Source organism: Scyliorhinus torazame, chromosome 18 (assembly GCF_047496885.1).
Source record: "Scyliorhinus torazame isolate Kashiwa2021f chromosome 18, sScyTor2.1, whole genome shotgun sequence".
Lineage (NCBI taxonomy): Eukaryota > Metazoa > Chordata > Chondrichthyes > Carcharhiniformes > Scyliorhinidae > Scyliorhinus > Scyliorhinus torazame.
In genome coordinates this window covers 117,700,954-117,726,398 of record NC_092724.1, presented here as the reverse complement: position 1 = coordinate 117,726,398, position 25,445 = coordinate 117,700,954, and the positions used below count along the sequence as shown (strand labels likewise).

Sequence of the window (25,445 nt, the reverse complement as noted above, 5' to 3'; positions counted from 1 at the left end):
GTTGTGCAGTCATCTCAAGGTCACTCCTTCTTCTTTTCTGCCAATAACTGCCAATCCCCTCCTCAATATCTCCCATCAGCTGCCACTCAGCCCACTGTCCCTCTCCTAGCTCCTGCTCCATTGATTTTCTACCTGAAGGGTAGGAAGCTTGGGGGTAATGGGCTGGTGTTTGGCAATTAATTTCCGCACCCTTTGCCCCACCCTATGTTTGTCTTTGCCCAATTCTTCTGACTGGGGGCTTGGTGAGTGGATGGTTGCAAGTTTCCTTCACAGTGACCAACTTTTGTGTTCTGTCCGCTTGCCTTTGCTTGGTTTTCGCCACCAATGCATAACTGAGTAGCGTTTTAGACTGGCCTTGTAAAGGTGGCCTGCTCCACTTCGGTTTGCTTGCAGTCCTTTGCCCGATGATCTTCCTGCTTGCAGTTCTTGCAAATGATGGCACTGCAGTTGGCTGCAAAGTTGCCACGTTCACCAAGGATACAACAACCCCTGGGCTGGCCAGTGTAACTAAGTAGACCCAACCTCGCCTGAAAGTGATACCAAAGGGAGTGTAGAGGTTGGCTCCCTTGCCAGCCACCTTTAAGCTCACCTTGACCTGCAATATCCTCGTTCAAATTCCCAAGGTGTTCTTGACCACGGTGCTGTCTCTAATCACCTCGTCACATCTGGCGAGGAAAGTGAGCACACCCACAATAGGAACATGTGGGTTGTATGGTTGGATAGTCACCACACTGTTCCATTGTGACAGTAGTGTACACAGTGGCTTTGTTGTGAGGCTTTTCAGCCCAGCTAAGTTCTTTCCTCCCTCAAACATCTTGTGAAATTTCACACATGCAGTGATGTTCTTGAAGGCCACTTGTAGGTTGAAGTCCAATACTGGGGAAGTCCTGCAGACAGTACAGCACGGTAGCACAGTGTTTAGCACTGTTACTTCACAGCACCAGGGACCCGGGTTTGATTCCCGCTTTGGTCACTGTATGTGCGGAGTCTGCACGTTCTCCCTGTGTCTGTGTGGGTTTCCTCCGGGTGCTCCGGTTTCCTCCCACAAGTCCCGAAAGACATGATTGTTAGGTGAATTTGACATTCTGAATTCTCCCTCTCTGTACCCGAGCAGGCGTCGGAGTGTGGATTTTCACAGTAACATCATTGCATGTTAATGTAAGCCTATTTGTGACACTAATAAAGGTTATTATTACGTCCATAGCTTTGAATCTGCAGAATTACAAAAGGACTGGTCAATGGGTGTACCTCCTTCACTATTTTGTCACCACCACCCTATTGGTCTTACACAACCCACGGTTTGGGGCTTGATTACTGGTTCTAGCCATCCCTCCGTTTTCCCTGGATAGGCAGTCAAGCGTCAACCAGAAAGGAAACTCTAAACACCAAAGGGTGATAGGTCAAAGCCTCTGCTGAAACCCTCACAAATAAAACAAAATCCAAAAATGTATAAGTGTGTACTCGTCTTTGAAGAAGAACGTTCATGATCACGGCCTCCCGCTAGAGCATCAATATGATATACAAACTAAACATAATTGCAGTTTTGAACAATGGTTCTTTTTATGTTATTCATTTATCCCAGTCTAGGTTTGTTGGTCCTTACCCATCTTTGTTATCTTACATCTGGTGTGCACTCACGTGAGTAAAAATGTTTTCACCATTAGATTAATTTATTATAGGAAGATAACAAAGAATTATAAAGTATGCAAGTGTCCTCTCAGATTTATTTAACCAAAGTATTTATTTGCTAACCATTGTTCCTCTGATCAGATAATCAAATGTGGTGTTGTTAATAGTTTGGTCTTTTGCATATCTTTCAACCACAATACATTTAGCGGATCTATGTACAGTGTACATCTTGTAAGATTTAAATTAAATTTTCTATTTTTTGAGTCCCCATCTAAATCTCTACATTTGAACCTTTATGATCTCTAAATGTTTTCTCCTTTAATTAACCTTGAAATATCTTTGCTATGGCCCTTTCTTTCAGCTGATTTATTCTTATATTCCTGACTATGTCATATTTAAATAGCACTGTCCCATCTGATCACTCTTAATCGAAACAGTACCAGATAATAGCAAAATAAGTGGACAGAAATTAGTTTCGCAAGAAATCACTGATCACCAAAATGAAAGGGAGTAATGCGCTCTTTGACACAAAGCAAGTAAAGAGGAATACAGTGCTTCAATTTCACTGGTAAAGAAATTGTTTTCAAAGACCAAAATAGCAAATCATTAGCCTTTTTATAAAGTGCTTATAATTAACGTCTTCAGAATCTGCAACATGCAAGCTCCATGGAGTTCTGTCTAACTGCAGTACCTTTGACATGTGTCATAACAAATGAACTGGAACATCAAGCGTTCCTGTTTAGCTATATCTGGTCCCAACTGTTTTTACATCTCAGAACAAAGATTTAATTTTCTTTATAGAGCAAGTTTCTTTCAGTAAGCCTGGGTCATAATAAGCAAGTATGTAATTTTTAATTAGTTATATCATCCAGACAGATCTGGCAGGTATTGCTTTCCCCATCATATCATCTGCTTGATTAGCATTTCAATCGCCCTGTTTTCCTGCGTACTGCCTGACTGTCACATTAGACGTCTCTGGGATTCCCTCCCTGAACATTTCTGCCTGTCCAGCTCTCTGTTCTGTTGAAGATTGTTCCTTAAAGCCAACCTATTTGAGAAAATCTGGTCACCTGTCCTAATAGCTGCTTCTCAAGTTCAGCGTCAATTATATTTGTCTGATAACGCTCCTGTGCATCTCTTTGGGATGTGTATTTATGTTAAAGGAGCTATATAAATGCAAGTTGTTGCTAGTTTTCACCAGATAACTGAAACAAAATGACAGATTGTAAGCATGCCCTGCATCTGTCATTTTAAACACCAGGATAACATTTTTGTAATGTCAACATGGCAACATGTTAACAACCTGGGATTGAGCATTGGAGGCATAATTTTAAAGTTTGCAGATGACAAGAAACTCAAATGTATCAAACAATGAAGAGGCTGATAATAGACTTCAGGAGATCATGGAATGATAAAAATGAGCAGACACATGGCAGATGAAATTTAATGCAGAGGAATTTACTGTGGATTTGGAGGAACAAAAAAGAGAGACGACATAAATAAAATCTATAAAAGGTGGTTGAAAGAGCAGAGAAACCCTCAATAAAATATTTTCTAAAAAAAAAAGAGCAGGGAGACCTGGAGGTCTGCATACACGTCTTTGAAATTGACATGAAATTAAATTAAATTAAATGAAAATCGCTTATTGTCACAAGTAGGCTTCAAATTAAGTTACTGTGAAAAGCCCCTAGTCTCCACATTCCGGCGCCTGTTCGGGGAGGCTGGTACGGGAATTGAACCATGCTGGTGGCCTGCCTTGGTCTGCTTTAAAAGCCAGCTATTTTGCCCTGTGACAAAAACAGGACATTATGCTAAGCATTAGCAAAACACTAATTCAATCTCAGCTGGAGTATTGTGACCAGTTCTGAGCATTGCACTTGAGGAAGATTATCAATTCATGAGAGGGTGCAGAGTAGATTTACTAGAATGGGTAGAGGATTGGTTAACTAACAGAAAGCAGAGAGTGGGGATAAATGGGTGTTTCTCTGGTTGGCAACCTGTAACTAGTGGGGTCCCTCAAGGATCAGTGTTGGGCCCGCAGTTGTTCACAATTTACATAGACGATTTGGAGTTGGGGACCAAGTGCAATGTGTCAAAGTTTGCAGACCACACTAAGATGAGTGGTAAAGCAAAAAGTGCAGAGGATACCAGAAGTCTGCAGAAGGATTTGGATAGGTTAGGTGAATGGCCTAGGGTCTGGCAGATGGAATTCAATGTTGCCAAGTGTGAGGCTATCCATTTTGGGAGGAATAACAGCAGAATGGATTATTATTTAAATGGTAAGATGTTAAAACATGCTGTGCAGAGGGACCTGGGTGTGCTGGTGCACGAGTTGCAAAATGTTGGTGTGCAGGTGCAACAGGTGATTAAGAAGGCTAATTGAGTTTTGTCTTTCGTTGCTAGAGGGATGGAGTTCAAGACCAGGGAGGTTATGCTGCAATTGTATAGGGTGTTGGTGAGGTCGCATCTGGAGTATTGTGTTCAGTTTTGGTCTCCTTACCTGAGAAAGGACATATTGGCACAGGAGGGAATGCAGAGGAGATTCACTAGGTTGATCCCAGAGTTGAGGGGATTAGATTATGACGAGAGGTTGAGTAGACTGGGACTGTACTCATTGGAGTTTAGAAGGATGCGGGGGGATCTTATTGAAACATATAAAATTATGAAGGGAATAGATAGGATAGATGCGGGCAGGTTGTTTCCACTGGTTGGGGAAAGCAGAACTAGGGGGCATAGCCTCAAAATAAGGGGAAGTAGATTTAGGACGGAGTGTAGGAGGAACTTCTTCACCCAAAGGGTTGTGAATCTCTGGAATTCCTTGCCCAGTGAAGCAGTTGAGGCTCCTTCTTTCAACGTTTTTAAGAAAAAGATAGATACCTTTCTAAAGAATAAAGGGATTCGGGGATATGGTGTACGGGCCGGAGAGTGGAGCTGAGTCCACAAAGATCAGCCATGATCTCATTAAATGGTGGAGCAGGCTCGAGGGGCCAGATGGCCTACTCCTGTTCCTAGTTCTTATGTTCTTATGTCATGGATGAAAAACTACAATTACGCAGTGAAACTAATTAATCTTGGATTCTTCTTGGAGCAGAGAAGGTTAGGGAGAAATTAGGTAGCAGTGTTCAGAATTGTGAAGGATTTGGAAAGAGTAAATAATCACCTTAAATTGGTTTGAAGTGGTAGAGGAAATAAGTTAAAGGCGATTGGGAAAAGACCCTTTGGGGACACAGTGGTTAGCATTGCTGTCTCACAGCGCCAAGGATCCGGGCTCAATTCCAGCCTTGGGTGACTGTGTAGAGTTTGCACGTTCTCCCTGTGTTTGCATGTATTCCTCCGGGTGCTCCATTTTCCTCCCACAGTCCATAAATGTGCAGATTAGGTGGATTGGACGTGCTAAATTTCCCCTTAGTGTCCAAAGATGTGTAGGTTAGGTGGGGTTATGGCATTAGGGCAGGAGTGTGGGTTGAGCTAGGGTGCTCTTTCAGAAGGTCAGTGCAGACCCGATGGGCTGAATGGCTTCCATCTGCACTGTAGGGATTCTAAATGAGCTTCTGCCTCAGAAGGCAAGGGGCACTAGCTACTTCATCACAAGACCTCCACAGGATAGTCATTAATACATCCATAAATTCTATGGTTCTAAGTTATGGTGACCTGGAACACGCTGCCTGAAAGGACAATGGAAACAAATTCAATAGTAACTTTACAAAGGAAATCAGATAGATATTTGATGTAGAAAACATGTCAGGACTATGTGGAAAAGCAGGGGAATGGGGCTAAATGAATAGCTCTTCAAAGAGCCAGCATGGGCATAATGGGCTGAATGGTCTCCTTGTATATCATATCATTCTATGATACTATGATCTTGAATAATGGTCTCTCACAAATAAAGTAGTTGTACCCTCTCCATTGTGCTACACTCTGCTCTGGTGAACATATCACAATTGAGTGGATGATGGATTCTCTGAGGATTGGGCTAATTTGCAGCAGAGACCTGTTCCTGCTGAAACTCTTTGAGTCATGGTCACTGACTCTCTTGTCCCATGATACTTCATGATTATTTCACATGTTTCAACTTTCTGCAAGTGGAGTTTGATTTGTTGAAGGTGTTGCAGGAATTCTAACTCACTGTCGCAATATAATCTGTCTTTATGGCAGTAGAATTGTAGTGGCTGTAATTGATCAATTGTTTGATTCCTGATGGTGATTCATTTAAACAAAGGAGTGACAAGAAGGGCTTCTGTGGTAACATGGCCCCTTTAAGGGGCGAGTTCTCGCAGTCCAGGTGATTGGCTCGGGGCTTATCATGTGAACCCCAGCCAATGGAGAAAAAGAGCAGGAATCTGGGAGCGGAGTGTTAGGCAGCGTGAATCCTGGAGCCAGAGAGTGAAGTCCTGTTTAGTGACTCTGTGCCTGTGTATAGTTTGCCTTTACTTGTTACCAATAAACCATTGTTCCTTTATACTGGCAGCCTCCCGAGTATTGCTCGAACCACTACATTGGCAACAAGTGTAAAACCGGATCGATCGTAAGTTTGCAGGAGTTCAGAATTTGAGGGGGAAGGGAGCACCCTCCAAAATGAACAGAGAACACAAAAATCATCGATGGAATCATGAAACAGTGACCTGAGAGCAGGGTCCCTGGCAGAGTGGACCCTCTAGCACGAGAGACGAGACCTGTTTAGTTGCTCTGTGTATACTTGTGGCCAATAAACCCTTGTTCTGTTATATGTTACATTGGCAGTCTCCTGTGTATTGCCTCAAGCCACCAGTTTCTCTTCAGTTATCTGCCTGAATGTTATGTAAAACTTGAAGTCAAATAACTCCCTAGTGATTAATGTCAAGGCTCCTATCTAAATAATAATCACATGGAGATGGCTGCATTGATGCTCATGAAACTGGAACCCAGAAAGCAGTCAATGGGCAAGAAATTAGGAATATTTGCACTCCTGTTTGGTGCTCTCAGAGCTGCTGACTGGCCTCCTTGGCATGCATGCACATTTTGGAGATGAACCACACCAGACACCATCTTAGTGAGCCTGCAGTGAAGATTTGTTGCAAGTATATTGTATAGAGAAAGGAGATCATGACGTCACTTGATGGCACCAGAGATGCCATTTTGTAGCTTAATGCACCACCTGATGTCTTCTCTCAACCTTGTACAGCTGAACATGTCGTATGAAAGCCATCCCCACTGGTGCTATTCAAAAGAATCATCATCTACAAGCAGGTTTGTCGTTGGCTGATTTCTACAAGTGTTTGGTGAATTCTATAATGGTTTATTGTTGCAAAGGTTTACATGAAATGATCTGACTGGTACAGAAGGAGATTTTGCTGACTTCAACGCTTCTGCACAAACTGGTCGGTCCCAGACATGGGTGTACCAGTAGGCATCCATCTTGTAATACAGCATTACTTGGAGAATGAACAGGGGTTATGCAGAGCAGGTCAAACTGCTGGAAGAGGGAGGTGGAGAGAGGAACGTGCTCTCAGCAGGAGGTTGTATCCACGGAGGATGTTCACTGAGCAGTTCTGCCTCAACCTCAGCAAGGAACATTGTACAAGACATACCTCCTTTAGTAAGATCAACACACTGAAATCTGTCACTTGTTTCATGCTAAACTGCAACCACAGAGTGGGACAAGGTAGTGCCAGTGGTAGTGGCAGTGACTATAGCAATGATCTGTTATAGGCTTGCTTCAACCAGGTTGGGACTGGTGATTTTTATTCTCCACTATTGTGTAAAAGTGGTCACTGAAGCTCAATGACAGAGAACGACATTTTATTCTCTCTTTCCAGGAAGAAGCAGGCAGGGTAAGCATGTTACTATACTTGGAATACAGGTTTCTCCATGGTTCAGGGGCTATTGACAATCCACACACTGCTTTGCGAGGATACCAGGCTCTATGTCCAGCTGCTGTGTAACCATAGGCAATGAATTATTCTGGCAATAGTCATGATGCCTTCGTTCTACGATAGCTGTATTTGAGCGAGTCAAAGGATGGCTACTGAGTAACAAGGGCTAACTATTGACACATGGTTAATGACTCCAGTAGTAACAGACACGTGTGGGGTGTGTAAACAATGAAAGTCATTCTGCCTGACACAGTGATGGTGCAGACCATTGACATACTGAAATGCCTGTCCTGCCTCAACTGCTGTGGAGGGGGCTTGCAGTCTGCGGCATGCTTGAATACCTTGATATTATGAGGGCACAGTCTACAGTTATCCAGTGAGCAGCTGAGCAGCAGGAGGAATGAGATGGCAACCAGGGCAGTCATTTTCTGGCATTGATGTCCATAAAGATCTCTGCATACAGCTCTTGCCTCTGTCAGTATCTGAGCTAATGGCTGTGATTGTGGAATGAACACTGGAATAATTGTAAGATGAAGTTGGTGTGATGCCTACCTAGTAATCTACTGGCATGGATCAATCGCCCATTGCTTTTCCTGTGTACATTATCAAGATGTAACATTATGTAGGTGGTGGACAGACTTTGGGGAGTCAGGAGGTAAGTTGATCTCTGCAGAATTCCCAGCTGCTGCAGACATGATATCACAAAATGTTAGTACGTAGGTACAGCAAGTGATTAGGAAGGCAAATGGTATATAAAAGTGTTTATTGCAAGGGAAATGGAATATAAAAGTGAGGAAGTTTGACTGCAGTTTGGTGAGACATATCTGGAATACTGTGTACAATTTTGGTCTCATTTGAAAGAAGATATAATTGCATTAAAAGCAGTTCAGAGAAAGTCCACTCAACTTATTCCTAGGATAAAGGGGTTATCTTATGTAGAAAAGGTGAACATGTTAGGCCTATACCCATTTTATTTCAGAAGAAAGAAGAGGTGATCTTATTGAAACATATAGGGCGGGATTCTCCCATCTGAAGGCAGAGTGTTGACGGCGTCAGAAAAACTGGAGAGTTTAACGACGGCGTCATCGGACCGCTATGTGTAGCGATCCTCTGCCCTACAGGAGGCTAGCATGGCACTGGAGCAACCCACGCCGCTCCAGCTGCCGGTACCGGTGTCAAATGGGCGCTGCGGGTCTGCGCATGCGTGCTATGACCGGCCTGAATGCGCGCATGCGCACTGCGAACGGCGTGAATGCGCGCTTGCGCACTGTGACCGGCGCAAATGTGCTCATGCGCGGTAGCCTCCTTCTCCACGCCGGCCCCGACGCAACATGGCGTAGGGCTACAGGGGCCGGCGTGGAGCAAAAGGGGCCCCCACCACGAGAGACTGGCCTGCCGACCGGGGGCCAGGCCACGGTGGAGGTCCCCCTGGGGTCAGACCCCCCCTCACTAGGCCGCCCCAGACAGGATGGATGCTGAGGTCCCGCTGGGTAAGACCAGATGTGAACGGCGCCGGCGGGACTCGGGCTTTTTTAAGCGGCCACTAGGCCCATCCCGGTGGAGAATTGAGGGGGGGGGGGCACCGCGCCATGCCAATGCCGCCCATTCTCCGGTCACCGGAGTCGGGGCGGAATCGCGCCCGGCCCGGTGATTCTCCGACCCGGCGTGGGCTGAGAGAATCCCGCCCATAAGATCCTAAGGTGGCTTGATAGGGTGGACACTGTCTTGTGGGGGAGACTAGAACTTGGTGGGGGACAAGAATAGAAGATCTGCCTTTGAAGATAATGCTTTTCTCTCTCAGGTCGTTATTTTGTGGCATTCTCTGCCCCGATGTCAGTAAACATAGAATCCACCAATCTCACTAAAGCTCTGTCTCTCACACGGGATTCCAATCTTCACTTCAAAGATCTAACCTGGGAATTCTCTGCAAAAGATGTTCCAATTTGGATGGCATCAACAATGGACCATCTCATAGGGCATCAACCTTGTATCATGGGATTCTGGATTCCCAAGTATCCATGCAAGCATCAATTCACAAGCTTAGCTTCTGATCTTCTGCCGCAACAGGTAGAACATTTCTGCTCCAAAGTGGTACTTTTGCCCCAAAAGCCAACAGCATGGAATTGCCACCCTTTGGGTGCCTTCTTCACTTTAAGTCTGCTTTGCAGGGCCCTTTTCCTGTTTGGTACCTATTTCTCTGGTCCTCTTTTGTTTTACTGAACTGGGACCTTTTCCTGTTCCTGACTCCTGCCTGGGATTCTTGCTTTCTATGGCGCCCATCTGCGCATATGCAAAAGCTTTGAGGCCTATCGGAAGTTCCCGACCTGTGCTGTCAATGAGGAAAGTATCATTTTCAGAATAATCTTGTGTGTGTGTGTGTGTGTGTGTGTGTTCTATACTCTATTTTGTAACTTTATTACTGGATTCAAAGCTCAAATCATTCTTTTTTTATTTGAATAGTGCTAATTAATACATGTTACATTGGGCTGCAGTTTAATCTTACTGGGCAAATAGCAGGTCTTCTCGGTGCAGATTTGATGGGCCGAATATCCTTCTTCTGCACTGTAGGGATTCTATGATTCTTATTAAAATTGGAACAGATTCCTCCCTTCGACCTGAGATAGAAAGGCCTGAAATTGCAAGAGGCTCTGTCTAATATTTTTGCCGGTTGGTGGAATAGTCGCAAATCTAATAAACCATGAACTTAAATATCCATCCATTTGATAGATACATTCACGGGATATTAGAAAACATTGAGTCCAGTAACAATGCTTTTGGTGTAACATCACACTGTCTTTACTAATCTGACAGCATCTGTTTCTAACGATCATTATAGATTGCAATTTGTATTATTTATTTTATTTTATTCTTCAAAGCCAATGTGCAGAGTGGATGGGGTTAATACCTTAATCCATCTCCTTGCTTGCTTCAAAAAACAATTCAAATTTAAATTGGATTTGTGGTAATATGTCTATGCACAGCTTTGTATATAGTTAGCGATGCGACCTCCAACCAGCTGGTGGTGGTAGAGATCTACCATGCGACTCGAGACACCCAGCAGTTGATAGTAAGTCGTCCAAGAGGACAGTAGCTCCAGGTGAAGTCACTGAATTCATTTATTTGTTACTGTCTGTATTATAGTTTGTTAGTTATCTATCCATGTGATTTTTAAAAATTATTAAAAAAAAAAAAAAATTTAGAGTACCCAATTATTTTTTTTCCAATTAAGGGACAATTTAGCGTGGCCAATCCATCTAACCTGCACACCCTTGGGTCATTTATTTTGTTACTGTCTCTATTTTAGTTTGTTAGTTATCTTTCCACGTGTTTGTTAATAAATCATTCCACCTGTTAAAGAACTTAGATGTTCTGTGTGCATCTGGACTACGGCCAAAACACAGAACATAACAGGATCCAATTCATGGTCCCCATTAAAGAGATGGACTAAATCCAAGTCGACACGAATGGGCATTAGACCTGATCTCGCACTGGATCCTACGCTTGATCTTAGCCAGACGTCCAGGAATTGATTGACTGTTAATTCATCAGCAAGAAATATAAAGATTGGATTTATTCTGAGGCTGTCTGACTGTTATTGCAACTCTCCACAGTATAGTGGAGGGTGGCTACAATTTCTTGATTTTACGTTACCTCTAACATAGAACATACAGTGCAGAAGGAGGCCATTCGGCCCATCGAGCCAGCACCTACCCACTAAAGCCCTCATTTCCACCCTATCCCCGTAACCCAATAATCCCTGGTAACGTTTTTTGGTCACTCGGCAATTTATCATGACCAGTCCACCTAACCTGCACGTCTTTGGACTATGGGAGGAAACCGGAGCACCCGGAGGAAACCCAAGCAGACACAGGGTGAATGTGCAGACTCCGCACAGACAGTGACGCAGCATGGAATCGAACCTGGGACCCTGGTGCTGTGAAGCCACAGTACTAATCACTTGTGATACCGTGCTGCCCATATTCACATCCCATCTGGATGGGAATAACTTTGGCTTCCTCACGAATAACTCAAAATATTCCAGTATTGAACTTACGGTAATAATTCTTAGCGTTAGTTTGAGAATTTAATTGTCTCATTTAATAGATATGGAAATAATGAGTTTAAATGCATAATTCAGTTATGAAGAGGAAGATATTAAGTGACAAGTTAAGTCATTATTATACTTTTTTTTAATAAACATTTTATTGAGGTATTTATGGTTTTATAAGTAACAGAAGAAACAGTGTAAATACAATTATAAACACAGTGCAAAAGCTGTCTTCCTCTCTCACAGGTCCCACCTTTACTAACCCCCTACTTTAAACTAAACTAAACCCCAACCCCCCCCCCCCCCCCCCCCCCCCCGCTTCTGCTGACGGTTAATTTCCCCCAAAGAAGTCAACGAACGGTTGCCACCTCCAGACGAACCCTAACAGTGACCTTCACAAGGCGAACTTGATTTTCTCCAAACAGAGAAAGCTAGCCATATCAGTTAGCCAGGTCTCCAACTTTGGGGGCTTTGAGTCCCTCCAAGCTAATAATATCTGTCTCCGGGCTACCAGAGAGGCAAAGGCCAGAACGTCTGCATCTTTCTCCTCCTGGAATCCCGGATCTTCCAACACCTTGAAAATCGCCACCTCTGGACCCGGTGCCATCCTTGTTTTTAACACTGTGGATATGACATCTGCAAACCCCTGCCAGAATCCCCTAAGCTTCGGTCATGTCCAGAACATGTGAACATGGTTCGCTGGTCCTCCCGCACACCTTGCCCACCTGTCTTCCACCCCAAAGAACCTGCTCATCTGGGCCATTGTCATGTGAGCCCGGTGAACGACCTTAAATTGTATCAGGCTGCGCCTGGCACATGTTGTGGATGCATTGACCCTACTCAACGCATCCGCCCAGAGACCATCCTCTAACTCTCCACCTAACTCCTCTTCCCATTTGTGTCTCAGCTCCTTGGTCTGTGTTTCCTTTGATCCCATAAGCTCCTTATAAATGTCCGAAACACTCCCTCCTCCCACGCACACTCTGGAAACTACCCTATCCTGTATCCCTCTTGGTGGTAGGAGCGGGAAGGTTGAGACCTGCCTGCGTAGGAAGTCCCGCGCCTGCAGGTACCTAAAGTCATTCCCTCCCGTCAGTTCATATTTCACCTCCAGTTCCCTCAAGCTGGGAAAGCTCCCTTCTATGAACATATCGCCCATCCTCTCGATCCCTGCTCTCTGACATCTCCGGAATCCTCCATCTACCATCCCCGGGGCAAACCGGTGATTATTGCAAATTGGGGACCAGACCAATGCTCTCTCTGCTCCCACATGTCTCCTCCATTGCCCCCATACTCTCAGAGCCACGACCCCCCCCCACTTCCTAATCATTTACATAGAATTTACAGTGCAGAAGGAGGCCATTCGGCCCATCGAGTCTGCACCGACTCTTGGAAAGAGCACCCTACCCAAGGTCAACAGCTCCACCCTATCCCCATAACCCAGTAACCCAACCCAACCGCACCCAACACTAGGGGCAATTTTGGATACTAAGGGCAATATATCATGGCCAATCCACCTAACCTGCACGTCTTTGGACTGTGGGAGGAAACCGGAGTACCCAGAGGAAACCCACGCACACACAGGGAGGATGTGCTTACTCCGCACAGACAATGACCCAAGCCGGAATCGAACCTGGGACCCTGGAGCTGTGAAGCAATTGTGCTATCCACAATGCTACCGTGCTGCTATATTCACCACCCAGTAATAGTTACTAAGGTTCGGGACTGCCAGCCCATCCTCCCCCCGGCTGCGGTCCAACATCCCCTTTTTAACTCGCGGGGTCTTACCCGCCCATACAAAGCCCGAGATCACCTTGTTGACCCATCTAAAAAAGGACCGCGGAATAAAGATGGGGAGACACTGGAACACAAACAGGAATCTCAGGAGAACCGTCATTTTCACTGTACCCTCCCAGCCAGTGACAATGTCCCACCTCCGAAAATCCTCCTTCATTTGGTCTACTAGTCGGGCCAAATTAAGCTTGTGCAGTCGTTCCCATTCCCGCGTCACCTGGTCATTATTATAGTTTTATTAGCCCCAAAGAGGCCATACCATTTGTGTCCCCAAGACATTCAATGAATATGAACTTCCCGGTAATGGGGTGGGGCTTCCCCTTTAACGAGGGGAGCCCTTACAGTATAAAAACCCCAGCCTGGGTGCATGTCAGGGAGGGAGACCCTTCGGGGAGAGGAGGTACTGTATTATAATAAAAGAGCATAGTTTCACATCCTATCCTACTTGCTGTTCATGCATTTGCTCTTGGCATACCACATATACATTCACCAGCACTGTGGTGATGCTGGTGTATTACATGTTGATTCAGGGAGCCTGAGATGCTTTGGCAACGTGCAATGAATATGCATGTTATAGTCTGGGGCTATCAACAGTGATGGTAGAGGCTACAACATTCTCTCCATCATATGGTTGACCAGGATTTTCCCCTGCCATTTCTGTGCATTGGAGGGATTTACAGGTTGATTCTCAATTTGTCTGGTCACATTATAAACATCTTCCTTGGCCATCAAGCCCTGGAGCTGGCCTCAAACCTGATGCTTCTGGCTCAGAGACAGATACACTACTCACTGCACTACAAGACCTTCTACAAATATAATGCCACCTTGAAATACCAAACGGAATCCTTACCAATGTCCCTTAATTTTTTTTGTTCATTAGAATGCGTGGGCCCTTTGAATTCTTTTTTGGTTGCTGTGTACATGGTAATTTAGAAGGTCCTGCACAGGAACCCTGGGTTGGTCATTGAGCTTACATCTTTGAGAATTCACTTGTCAAAACTAAAGCTGTTCGGGTTAATTTTTGGTGTAGTCCATAATTCCTAACTTCTGTGTCTCCTGCTGACAATTCACAACATGGGGTCAAATTTCTTATTCAATGTTCTGATGAAACGGATTTCTCTATTAATGAAGAATTTTTAAAAAGCTTTTTCTTCTCCGTAATTAATTGCCCTGGTGATTACTAAGTGATGGCACTGATTCAGACTTCTTGATTCTAAAATAAACAGGCCTGAAGCTTTTTATTCTTGAACAAGGATTTTGTTACACACTGTATTTTATTCTCTGCAATGCCAGCGAGTAAAGTTTTCCTATCTTATGTTTTGGAATTGATTTCTGCTCATTGTGTCTCTGAATGAACTAACTTTCCGGAGCAGCGCATTCTGATCCTGATGAGACATTCCAAGGGAAACATCCGCCCTTAAATTAAGTTTCTTTGTTTCTTTGGTTTTGTTTGAAAGAATGTTGTTGGGTGTCTACAGCGACCTGCTTCAGATGCAAGTTACTTCGTGCAACTGACCATTGTAATCTCTCTGCTGAGCTTCAAAGGAAAATGATGGCAAAAAACAATTTTTAACCTCACCTCGCAGGTCTGAAACATTTTAGATGTCAATAACATAAAAGACATACCATGACGTGACTCACAGCTTTGGTTGTTCGGCTGCAGTCCTGGTGAGAATTCTGACTTGTGTCGATGAACCAAGGTTCTTACTGTCCATATACAATAAGACAAACAACATTCTTTCATTCAAAAGGTCTGTCAGCAAAATGCAATGTGCATGCATATAGCAATTTAAGCAAAACATTTCCCCACAATAGGTGTAAAGAAAATAAATGTGAAACCACGAAGGGAGAGGTTGGCAGCAAGGCCCAAAGTTTAGACAAAAACATAAAACACTTTGAAATGTTTTAAAGATAGAGAGAGGAAAAGAATGAAGGATTCAGGGAGGGTTCCCAGATGTTGAAGTGAGGATGTTGGGAGAATGCACCGAAGGAATGAGGGAAATGCACCAAGGATTTGTGAAGGGGTTAAAAGGCGAAAGAGGTTACATAGACAAGATGGGATCCAGCTATAGTGACACTTAAACATGAGCGAGAGAAAGCTTGGGGTCATTAATGTAACTATGGAATGTGCCTGTGAATGATGCCACATAGAAACAGCTTTTAAACATTTTTTTCATGGGACGTTGGCGTCACAGGCTGGGCCAGCATGTATTGCCCATCCCTAATTGCCCTTGAGGGGGCAGTAAAGAGTCAACCATGTAGCAGTGGATCTGGAGTCATATGTCAGCCAGAACGGCAGATTTCCTTTCCTAAAGGACATTAGTGAACCAGCTGGGTGTTTACAACAATCTCCAATGGTTTCATGATTATCATTTGAATTTTTATTGAATTCAAATTTCACCATCTGCAGTGGTGGGATTTGAAGCTGGGTCCCCAGATCATTACACTGGGTCTCTGGTTTACACGTCCAGTTAACAATACCACTCTGCCACTGCCTCCCCAACATCGATAATGATGAGGTGAAAAGGATATTTGGGGACTCAGCAAGGGATAAATCGGTGGTTTGGGAGTAAGTGGAGGGAGGAAGGGATAGCAATGGGATGGTGCAAACACAATTTAATAGAGTTGGAAATGGAGGTGGAAAATCATTAGAGGAGAATGACATGGCCTACCTCATTAAATGCTAGAGGTCACGAGAACGATAGGGGTTGTGTTATCACAAGCACAGAGGATGAATTTTGAAGTTTGTTTAGGATTGTTTCAGTACTGCAAGCAGGGCTGAATGCAGAATGCAAGGACTTGAATATAGTTATAGGAGAGATAGGCACAGAGTTGGACCTAGTTATCGGAGAAATAGGTGATGCGCAATCAATTACTCTCGAGACAAGGTGAGTCATAACTAATAGGCTTTAATCTGTTAGAACTGTTCCCCAGCAGCTCCGATACAGAAAGTGAAGGCTGCTGGGATGGCATTGGTTCTTATACTCCGCCTCTCAGGGCGGAGCTATGTACATCAGCCAATGGTAGACTCCTGGGTCTAGCCAATGGTCATCCACCTCTCAGGTACCGCAATACCTGGTATTACCACAATAGGCTTTAGAAAGAAATGAGAGGTTGGGAATGGTATGGCAGTTAGTGAGAACGTGATGGCCAAGGATAATTTTTGCTTGAGAATGGATGACGATATTGGCTCTGAAGTGGAGAAGGCCTGTACTTGAAGAGAAAGATTAATTCACAACATCCACTTACTATGGCATCAGGATCAGAGTTCAGTGATAAAGGGATTGAGGGAACAGGCATATTTCTTGGATACAAAAAGAGGAGAAAGATAAGAACAAAACTAAAGAGAAGGATGTTCAGGTCTGGAGTAGAACATAGTCTCAAAGAAGGCTGAAACTCTAGAACATGAGGTAGTCGAGGTAGCAGCAAAGGCAACTGCACGTATAGTGACAAATGTAATCAATCAGCTATTTACAATCAAGTGAATGGGAAGGCAGTGAGTGAGAACAAATGCTCACAGTAAAATGTAATTTCAACCTATTCTTGCCCTTCAGGATGATCCTCGGATAATTGACTGTTGTTGGTACTTGATATAGTCAAGCTAGATCTCATGGGAGATGGTTTAGCCAGTGGGCAACATGTAATCTTGAGTTTGCTCTCCTCAGACTGATTAATTCCCTCCAGAATAACAGAATTTAGAAAATAATTAGAGTACCCAATTATTTTTCTTCCAATTAAGGGGCAATTTAGCATGGCCAATCCATCTAATCTGCAGATTTTAGGGTTTTGGGGGTGAAACCCACCCAGACACTGGGAGAATGTGCAAACTCCACACAGACAGTGACCCGGGACGGGATCGAACCCAGGTCCTCAGCGTTGTAGCCAGCAGTGCTAATCAATGCGCCACCGTGCTGCCCCCGAATCATAGAATCTTTACAATGCAGAAGGAGGCCATTCAAGTCTTCAATAGCTCTCTGAAAACAAAATCCTATCAGGTCCCACTCCTCTGCCATATCCTCGTAACCTTGCACATTCTTTATCTTCAAATAGCAATCTAATTACCTTTTGAATACCTCAATTGAATCTGCCTGCACCACCCTCTCAGTAAGTTTGTTCCAGACTCCAACCACCCTCTGGGGTAAATTATTTTCCTCCCATCACGTTTACTCCTTCTGTTAATTATTTTGAATCTGTGCCCTCTGGTTCTTGATGCTCTCTTGAGTGGGAACAGTTTCTCACTATTTATCCTGTCCATGCCTCTCAAGACCTTGAATACCTCCATCAAATCTCCTCTCAGCCTTTGTTACTCTAAGGAAATCAGCCCAAATGGGATGTAGCACTTCATAAAATTATCTTAATTTTATTAGTTTGTGCATTTTCAAAATGTTGCTGTATTGTTTAGCTTCAGTGCATGAAACCTGTAATTCTACCCAACTAAGAAAATTTCAAAGTGTACCTGTTAATTTATTGTGTATTATTTCCTGCCTTATGGAAGGGTATGGTGGATATCCTAAGTGATCATTCCATGTTTAATATTCTGTGATTAAAGGTTAACTATTAAATCTGGGCATGCCATACATAGTACATAAACAACATGAAGTTGAGAAATGGTGCTGGGAGTTTCAGAGTCCAAACTGGAATAAGATTTCCTATTGAGGTTTTGAAAAGTTGATGGTCGAGAATCCTAATACATTTTCCTAAAACATTGACTGAGTACATGGAAAAGAAGTGAACACAGAGGGTACAACAGCCACAACTGAACGTATACTTTTCCTTTTGTAAATTTAATTGTAAGGAAAATTGGGTGAGTTTCATTATGAGCATGGCATTCCACTCAGTTTTCCTCACTGTGCCCTGCTCAGGAACATACGTATGAACATATGAATTTGGAATAGGAGTAGGCCACTTGGCTCCTCAAGTCTGCTCCGCCATTCAGTAAGATCATGGCTGATCCGATTGCACCTTCCACTCTACATTCCTGAATATCCCCCATTTGTTTATCAAGAATCTATCTACCTCTGTCTTAAAAATGCTCAGACTCTGCTTCCACAGCCCTGGTTCTAGATTTCCCCACAAAAAAAAACACCCTTTCCAAATCTATCCTGTCAAGACCCTTCAGGATTTTGCGTGTTTCAATCGAGACGCGTCTTACTCTTCTAAACTCCAGTGGATATCTGCCGCATGGCGCTGAGGACCCGATTTAGATCCCAACCCCGGGTCACTGTCCGTGTGGAGTTTGCACATTCTCCCCGTGTTTGCATGGGTCTCGCCCTCCCATCCCAAAAATGTGCAGAGTAGGCCATGCTAAAAAATTGCCCTTAATTGGGAAAAAAAAATTGAGTACTTTAAATTTAAAAATCCTTTTATCAAATCCTTTCCGCATTTTAAACATCATGGTTAGATATTCCCTCAACCTTCTAAAGGCAAGAGAATGCAAGGCAATTTAATGCAGTCTGTCCTCCCAATCTAATCCTTTAAACCAATTTATCATTCTGTTTAAATTGCACTGTACCCTTTCCAAGGCCAATATATCTTTCCTGTGGTTTGGTGGTCAAAGCTGAGCACCGTCACTCCAGATGATGTCAAATCAAGGCTCTGTAATTGAAGTATCACTTCCTCACTTGTGAGAGGTGTTGGTTAAAGGCCAACATTGCATTAGCAAGAATATTTGACTGCAAGAAAAGTCATTCTTCCCATTCCTGGAGTATCAGCTTCCTCTTCCCGTTTCCCTCTTTACTTCAGTCAAACATAAAAGCAAAACATTGCTTTTACAATCAGCACAAAGTTATCTACTCCCCATTGACCTTGAAGAAAACTTCCACAGAGATCTTACAATCTCTTTGTGGTGTGAATTTCACCATTTCCAATGTTAATTTAATTCTAGTACCAACTATAGGGGAGCTCTGGCATCTGACAACAAAGAGCAAGCTAAGCAGCCAATTGCATTGAAGAATGGAGAGTAAGATTCAAGGTGAGGAGGGTAAAGGGATTGTGCACCTTTCTACAATTACAAAAAATAGAAGAACTGACTTTAAACTCCAGTGACTCCAAATTTCACTTCCACTGGGAAACAACCCCAGCCCAGCTGAAAACACAGATGAAAATTAGGTTTCTAAGGGAACAGCTGCATTATTCTGCTCTATGTCTTGTCCTGAACCTGTTCCTGACTTAACATATTTCTGCTGATTGATCCCATGCAGTGTGAGACATAAGAACATATTAGCGGGATTTTCTGCTCAACCCGCCGCCCGCCATCTGTTTCGTGGTGGCAGATATGACCCGCCATTGGACGGTGATAGGATTCATTCCCATTGAATGCAACCCTCGCTGCTGGGAACCTGTGGCGGGAGTGCATCGGCGGCAGGGCTGGACAATCTCACTGGCATGAACTCTGGCTTGTTCTCTCGGCTAGACGGTTAGCTTAGCAACTGCAAGCAGATGTGGTATGGCAGTATGGTGGAAAGTGATAAATGGATGGCGTATCAGAAGAGACAACTCATCCCCAGTGCATTCACTTCCTGATAACCTTGTGTCCATGGGTATATTTTTTGCATTTACTCTGAAGTTATTTATCAGCCTGCGTGAGACATGGTGACAAAAAGGCGTTTTCTTGTACTATCGATAACCCTAGGCATCTAAAGGTCATATGATGGAATCAAAATAAAAACTGTGATCAAAAATGACCCCCTGCAAATAATTCCTTAAATCAGCCGAAGTGGTATTTAGAAACAAAAATAATCAGAAGTTTAAAAAATATCTGAATGAAAGTATTAATTCTCTCCAGGTCACATAGATTAGTAAAGGTATGGCTCATTTTGATAAATGCTGAGGTTAGATTGGTGCGGAGGTGTTGTAGCTATGATTCCATCTTAATTTTGTTTGGAATAGAACAAAGAACAATACAGCACAGGAACAGGCCCTTCGGCCCTCCAAGCCTGCGCCGATCACGTGTCCTATCTAGACCAACCGCCTGTATCCTTCTATACCCCGTCTGTTCACATGCCTTACAATGGCATATTACAATTAGAAATATCAGCAAATTCAAAGCTTTTTATAATGATGAATTATGGGAGAAGCACCAAAGGAAAGTCCATTTTAAGGCTGAAAGCTGCCCTTAGTAAAACGAAGGCAAACATTACATTAAGATTGGTTGCTTATGAAATCAGTTCAGTCAGTCAGGAGAAGGTTGGAGGACTAAAGAGTACCTAAGCTCCACTCTGTGCCAAATATTCAAGTACATTCTTGCTGCACAGTCCTCATGCACTGGGCGCACAGAATTTGAGGATTTATCTGTTTGATAATAATTATACTATAAATTAATGATGAAGCCCCAGAATTCAAGGCAAACTCCTGAAAATTGATAAGAAACTTGCTGAAGGGCAAAATACAATGGACGCGATCCAATGGCCACGCTGCGCCGGAAAAGCAGCTTGCCATGGCGCAGTGTGGCCAATAAAGGCCGGGAGACCCTGCTCCCAGGATCTACCCGGCTTGCAAAGCTTCAGGTCTTGTGAGACGTTGCAATGTAAATCCTGCCCACAATGGGCAGAATTACATTTTGGCAAATCTGCAGATTAGAACGAGACAACAAGCCTCACTTTAATGTGCAGATCCCAGAGGTACCTGAGGCTTTGGGATTCATCCCCTTGGGCGAGTGCCGTTCAGCACTGGCCCCCACAAATGGAGACCAGACAGAACAACACTTGTGGGGTTTTCCAGAGGATCAGATACCCCCAGCTGCATGCCCTTTTGGCAGGGTGGTGCCACTGCAGTGCCCCCTGGGTACCTTGGCAGTGCCAGCCCTGCACCCTGGCAGTGCTGCCTGGGTGCTAGCCTGGCACTGGCAAGGTGCCCAGATGGCATTGCCAGGCGGCATTGGTGCTGCCAGGTTGGCACTGCCAGGTTGGCACTCCTAGGGTGCCAAGCTGGCATTGTCGTTGCATGCAAGTACAATTGGGCCAGGGGTGCTCTGCGTGGTGTTTGGAGAGGTGCGGGGGTGGGAGTGGATTTGAGCGGGCGGACCGATAGTGAGGTCCGCGATTGGGCTTCCCCAATCCCTGCAGCGCAATTCAGCCCACCGCAGTATTTTCTGGGACACCCTCTTCACCCCCTGGGTGTGTCCCGAAGCTCCCCACCAGAGACCCCTAAATAAAGAAACACCCCCAAAAGACCCCCTAAATAAGGAGGACCCCCTAAATAGAGAACACCCAAATAAGGAAGATCCCCTAAATTAGGACCCCCTAAATAGAGACCCCCACATAGACCCCCTAAACAAAAGAACCCCCACAGACTAGCGAGAAGAGAAACCCCTGTCAGAAATTCTCCCCAGAAGAGAGACCCCTGACTGGAAGCTAGAGAGCAGACCAGACAGAGGGTGGAAAAAAAATCACTGCTTGACCACTCACCTGGGCAATGCACCTGCTGGCTCAGGCAGAGGAAGCAGGCCTGTCAATTCCTGGAAAGAGAAAACCAGTCAGCTGGGTTTAAACCCCCTCCAATCTTTGATCTGCAAGCCATTCATTCATTTCTCTTTGATATTGATTTTACTAGGCTGTAGGACAGCTTCTACACACACCCAGCTGTGAGCATGGTTCCATACAGATGAGTAACTTTGAAATGGTCAGCTATGAAACTAATCGCAATGTTTATAAACATCAAGTTTTCATTGATAGTTCCTGGGCCCTTTAAACAGAGTTTTAAGTGCTTTCCATTCACCTCTCTTCACAGTTGAGTGACTTTGAAGTAGTCAGCTGTGTTAAATCTGTTTGAAGTGGTCCCATAGTTGTCAATCAAAGCTAGATGTTTCAAACATTGCCCTTAGTTTTGCAGCTGCAAATTCAAAGTTACTCAACCATTAAGGAAGATGAATATCAATTCATTACCCTTCCCTAACATCTGCTGCCTCAGACAAAAGTGTTTAAAGCAACGGCTGTCACAAGTGTCAAAGTCTTTATCAAAAGCCAATTATATTTCAAAGGGCTTCAAATCCCCTGACAGCATTTGAAATGCAAATCCTCCAATATGGTTCACACAGGAATACTAGTCAGTAGATTGACAGTTTTATTGGTCCAGACACAGCTGCTTAGGATATTTGTTCATTTATCTTCATGCTCCAATGCATCTCAATTACCCTACTTTGATGCTAACCACAATGTTTATAAACACTCTTGCTATGATTGACATCACTACATCAAAAGGAGCTAAGTGCTTTCACTTCCTCTTTTTCTCAACAGAAATCACTTAGCTCCTTTTGATAAAATAAATATACAAATCTCCTAAGCAGCAATTAATCTGGCAGCTTTTTTGGTGAGACTGCTGTTCACCCATACTTAGTAATTCTTTTGGAGCTTTGGGGAATCTCTTTCTCTCCCCCCGCCCCAAGTGAGCGTACCCTGTTTTTTTTAAAATATATTTTTATTCAAATTTTTTTCGGTCAAACAAGAACAGTACAGGATTTTCCCCTTTTTACAACTTTAAAACAATATAAATAATAATGACCGTTTTTAAAAAACAAATAAATAATATATTAACTAAACGGCAACTGCCAACAACAAAATAATAACTCTCCAAAACAATAAAGTCCCACACACCAGTATAAGTAACTAATATACAAACAACTATAGGAAACCCCTGAGGGCCCGCGTGGGCCCTCCCCCTCCCCCCCCCCATCCCCCCCTCCCCCCCGGGTTGCTGCTGCTACCTTCCCCATTTCCCTTATCGTTCTGCGAGGTAGTCAAGGAACGGTTGCCACCGCCTGGTGAACCCTTGAGCCGAACCTCTTAGTGCGAACTTTATCCGTTCTAACTTTATAAACCCTGCCATGTCGTTTATCCAGGCCTCCACGCCCAGGGGCTTAGCTTCCTTCCACATAAGCAATATCCTTCGCCGGGCTACTAGGGACGCAAAGGCCAAAACATCAGCCTCTCTCGCCTCCTGCACTCCCGGCTCTTCTGCAACCCCGAATATAGCCAACCCCCAGCCTGGCTCGACCCGGACCCCCACCACCTTCGAAAGCACATTTGCCACCCCCACCCAGAACCCCTGTAGTGCCGGGCATGACCAAAACATGTGGGTGTGGTTCGCTGGGCTTCCCGCGCATCTCCCGCACCTGTCTTCCACTCCAAAAAATCTACTTAACATTTCTCCAGTCATATGCGCCCTATGTAGAACCTTGAATTGTATCAGGCTGAGCCTGGCGCATGAGGACGAAGAGTTTACCCTACTTAGGGCATCTGCCCACAGCCCCTCCTCTATCTCTTCCCCCAGCTCCTCTTCCCATTTTCCCTTCAGCTCATCCACCATGATCTCCCCCTCGTCTCTCATTTCCCTGTATACATCTGACACCCTACCATCCCCCACCCATGCCCCCGAAATCACCCTGTCCTGAATCTCTTGCGCCGGGAGCTGCGGAAATTCCCTCACCTGTTGCCTCGCAAAAGCCCTCAGTTGCATATACCGAAATGCATTCCCCGGTGGCAACCCATATTTTTCCGTCAGTGCTCCCAGACTCGCAAACGTCCCGTCTAGGAACAAATCCCTCAATTGCACAATCCCTGCTCTCTGCCAGACTTTAAATCCCCCATCTATCTTCCCCGGGACAAACCTATGGTTGTTCCTTATCGGGGACCTCCCCGAGGCACCCGTCACTCCCTTATGCCGTCTCCACTGCCCCCAAATGTTCAGTGTTGCCACCACCACTGGACTTATGGTGTACCTTTTCGGGGAGAACGGTAAAGGCGCCGTCGCTAATGCTTGCAGGCAGGTTCCCCTACAGGACGCCATCTCTAGTCTTTTCCATGCCGCTCCCTCCCCTTCCCCCATCCACTTGCACACCATTGATATATTGGCGGCCCAATAATAGTCACTTAAGCTCGGCAGTGCCAGTCCCCCCCTATCCCTGCTACGCTGCAGAAACCCCCTCTTCTCTCTTGGGGTCTTCCCAGCCCACACAAAGCTCATAACGCTCTTATCCACTTTTTTGAAAAAAGCCTTGGTAATCATCACAGGGAAGCACTGGAACACAAAAAGAAATCGCGGAAGGACCACCATTTTGACCGCCTGCACCCTGCCCGCCAGTGACAGGGGCACCATGTCTCATCTCCTAAAATCCTCTTCCATCTGCTCCACCAATCTTCCTAAATTAAGCTTATGCAAGGTTCCCCAGTTCCTGGCTATCTGGATCCCTAGGTACCGAAAATCCCTTGTTACTCTCCTCAGCGGCAAATCATCTATTCCCCTGCTCTGTTCCCCAGGGTGCATCACAAACAGCTCACTCTTCCCCATATTCAGTTTATATCCCGAAAATTCCCCAAACTCCCTGAGTGTCTGCATTATCTCGGGCATTCCCTCCACTGGGTCTGCGATATACAACAACAAATCATCCGCGTATAATGACACCCGGTGCTCTTCTCCTCCCCTAAGTACTCCCCTCCACTTCCTAGAGCCCCTCAGCGCTATGGCCAGTGGCTCAATTGCCAACGCAAACAGTATCGGGGACAGGGGACACCCCTGTCCTGTCCCTCTATATAAACGGAAGTAGTCAGATCTCTGCCTGTTTGTGATCACACTTGCCACCGGGACCCTATATGAAAGCTGAACCCACCCAATAAACCCCTCTCCAAATCCAAATCTCCTCAACACTTCCCACAGGTAATCCCACTCCACTCTATCAAATGCTTTCTCAGCGTCCATCGCCACCACTATCTCCGCCTCTCCCTCCGGCGGGGACATCATCATCACACCTAGCAGCCTCCATATATTAGCGTTCAACTGTCTCCCCTTCACAAACCCAGTTTGATCCTCGTGAACCACCTCTGGGACATAATCCTTGATCCTCGTCGCCATCACCTTGGCCAAGAGCTTGGCATCTACATTCAGAAGGGAGATAGGCCTATAAGACCCGCACTGCAGCGGGTCTTTGTCTCTCTTCAGGAGCAACGATATCGTCGCCTCCGACATCGTCGGGGGCAACGTCCCCCCTTCCCTGGCCTCGTTAAAGGTTCTCGTCAGAAGCGGGGCTATTAGGTCCATGTATTTCCTATAAAATTCCACCGGGAACCTATCTGGTTCCGGGGCCTTCCCTGCCTGCATGCTCCCAATCCCTTTTACCACCTCCTCCACCT

General features: G+C 44.8%; 1 protein-coding gene across 2 annotated transcripts in view; it reads left to right on the top strand.

The window, feature by feature from the left end:
- Window positions 1-25,445, top strand: part of LOC140395443 (bMERB domain-containing protein 1-like) — a 166,618-nt gene that overhangs the window by 82,291 nt on the left and 58,882 nt on the right. The window contains exon 3 of one of the 2 annotated variants that reach the window (XM_072483202.1): window positions 1,588-1,638. The exons of the other annotated variant lie outside the window; for it this stretch is intronic. Coding sequence (XP_072339303.1) covers window positions 1,588-1,638 — 51 coding nt within the window. The remainder of the gene's footprint in view (window positions 1-1,587; window positions 1,639-25,445) is intronic. 2 annotated transcript variants of the gene reach the window in all.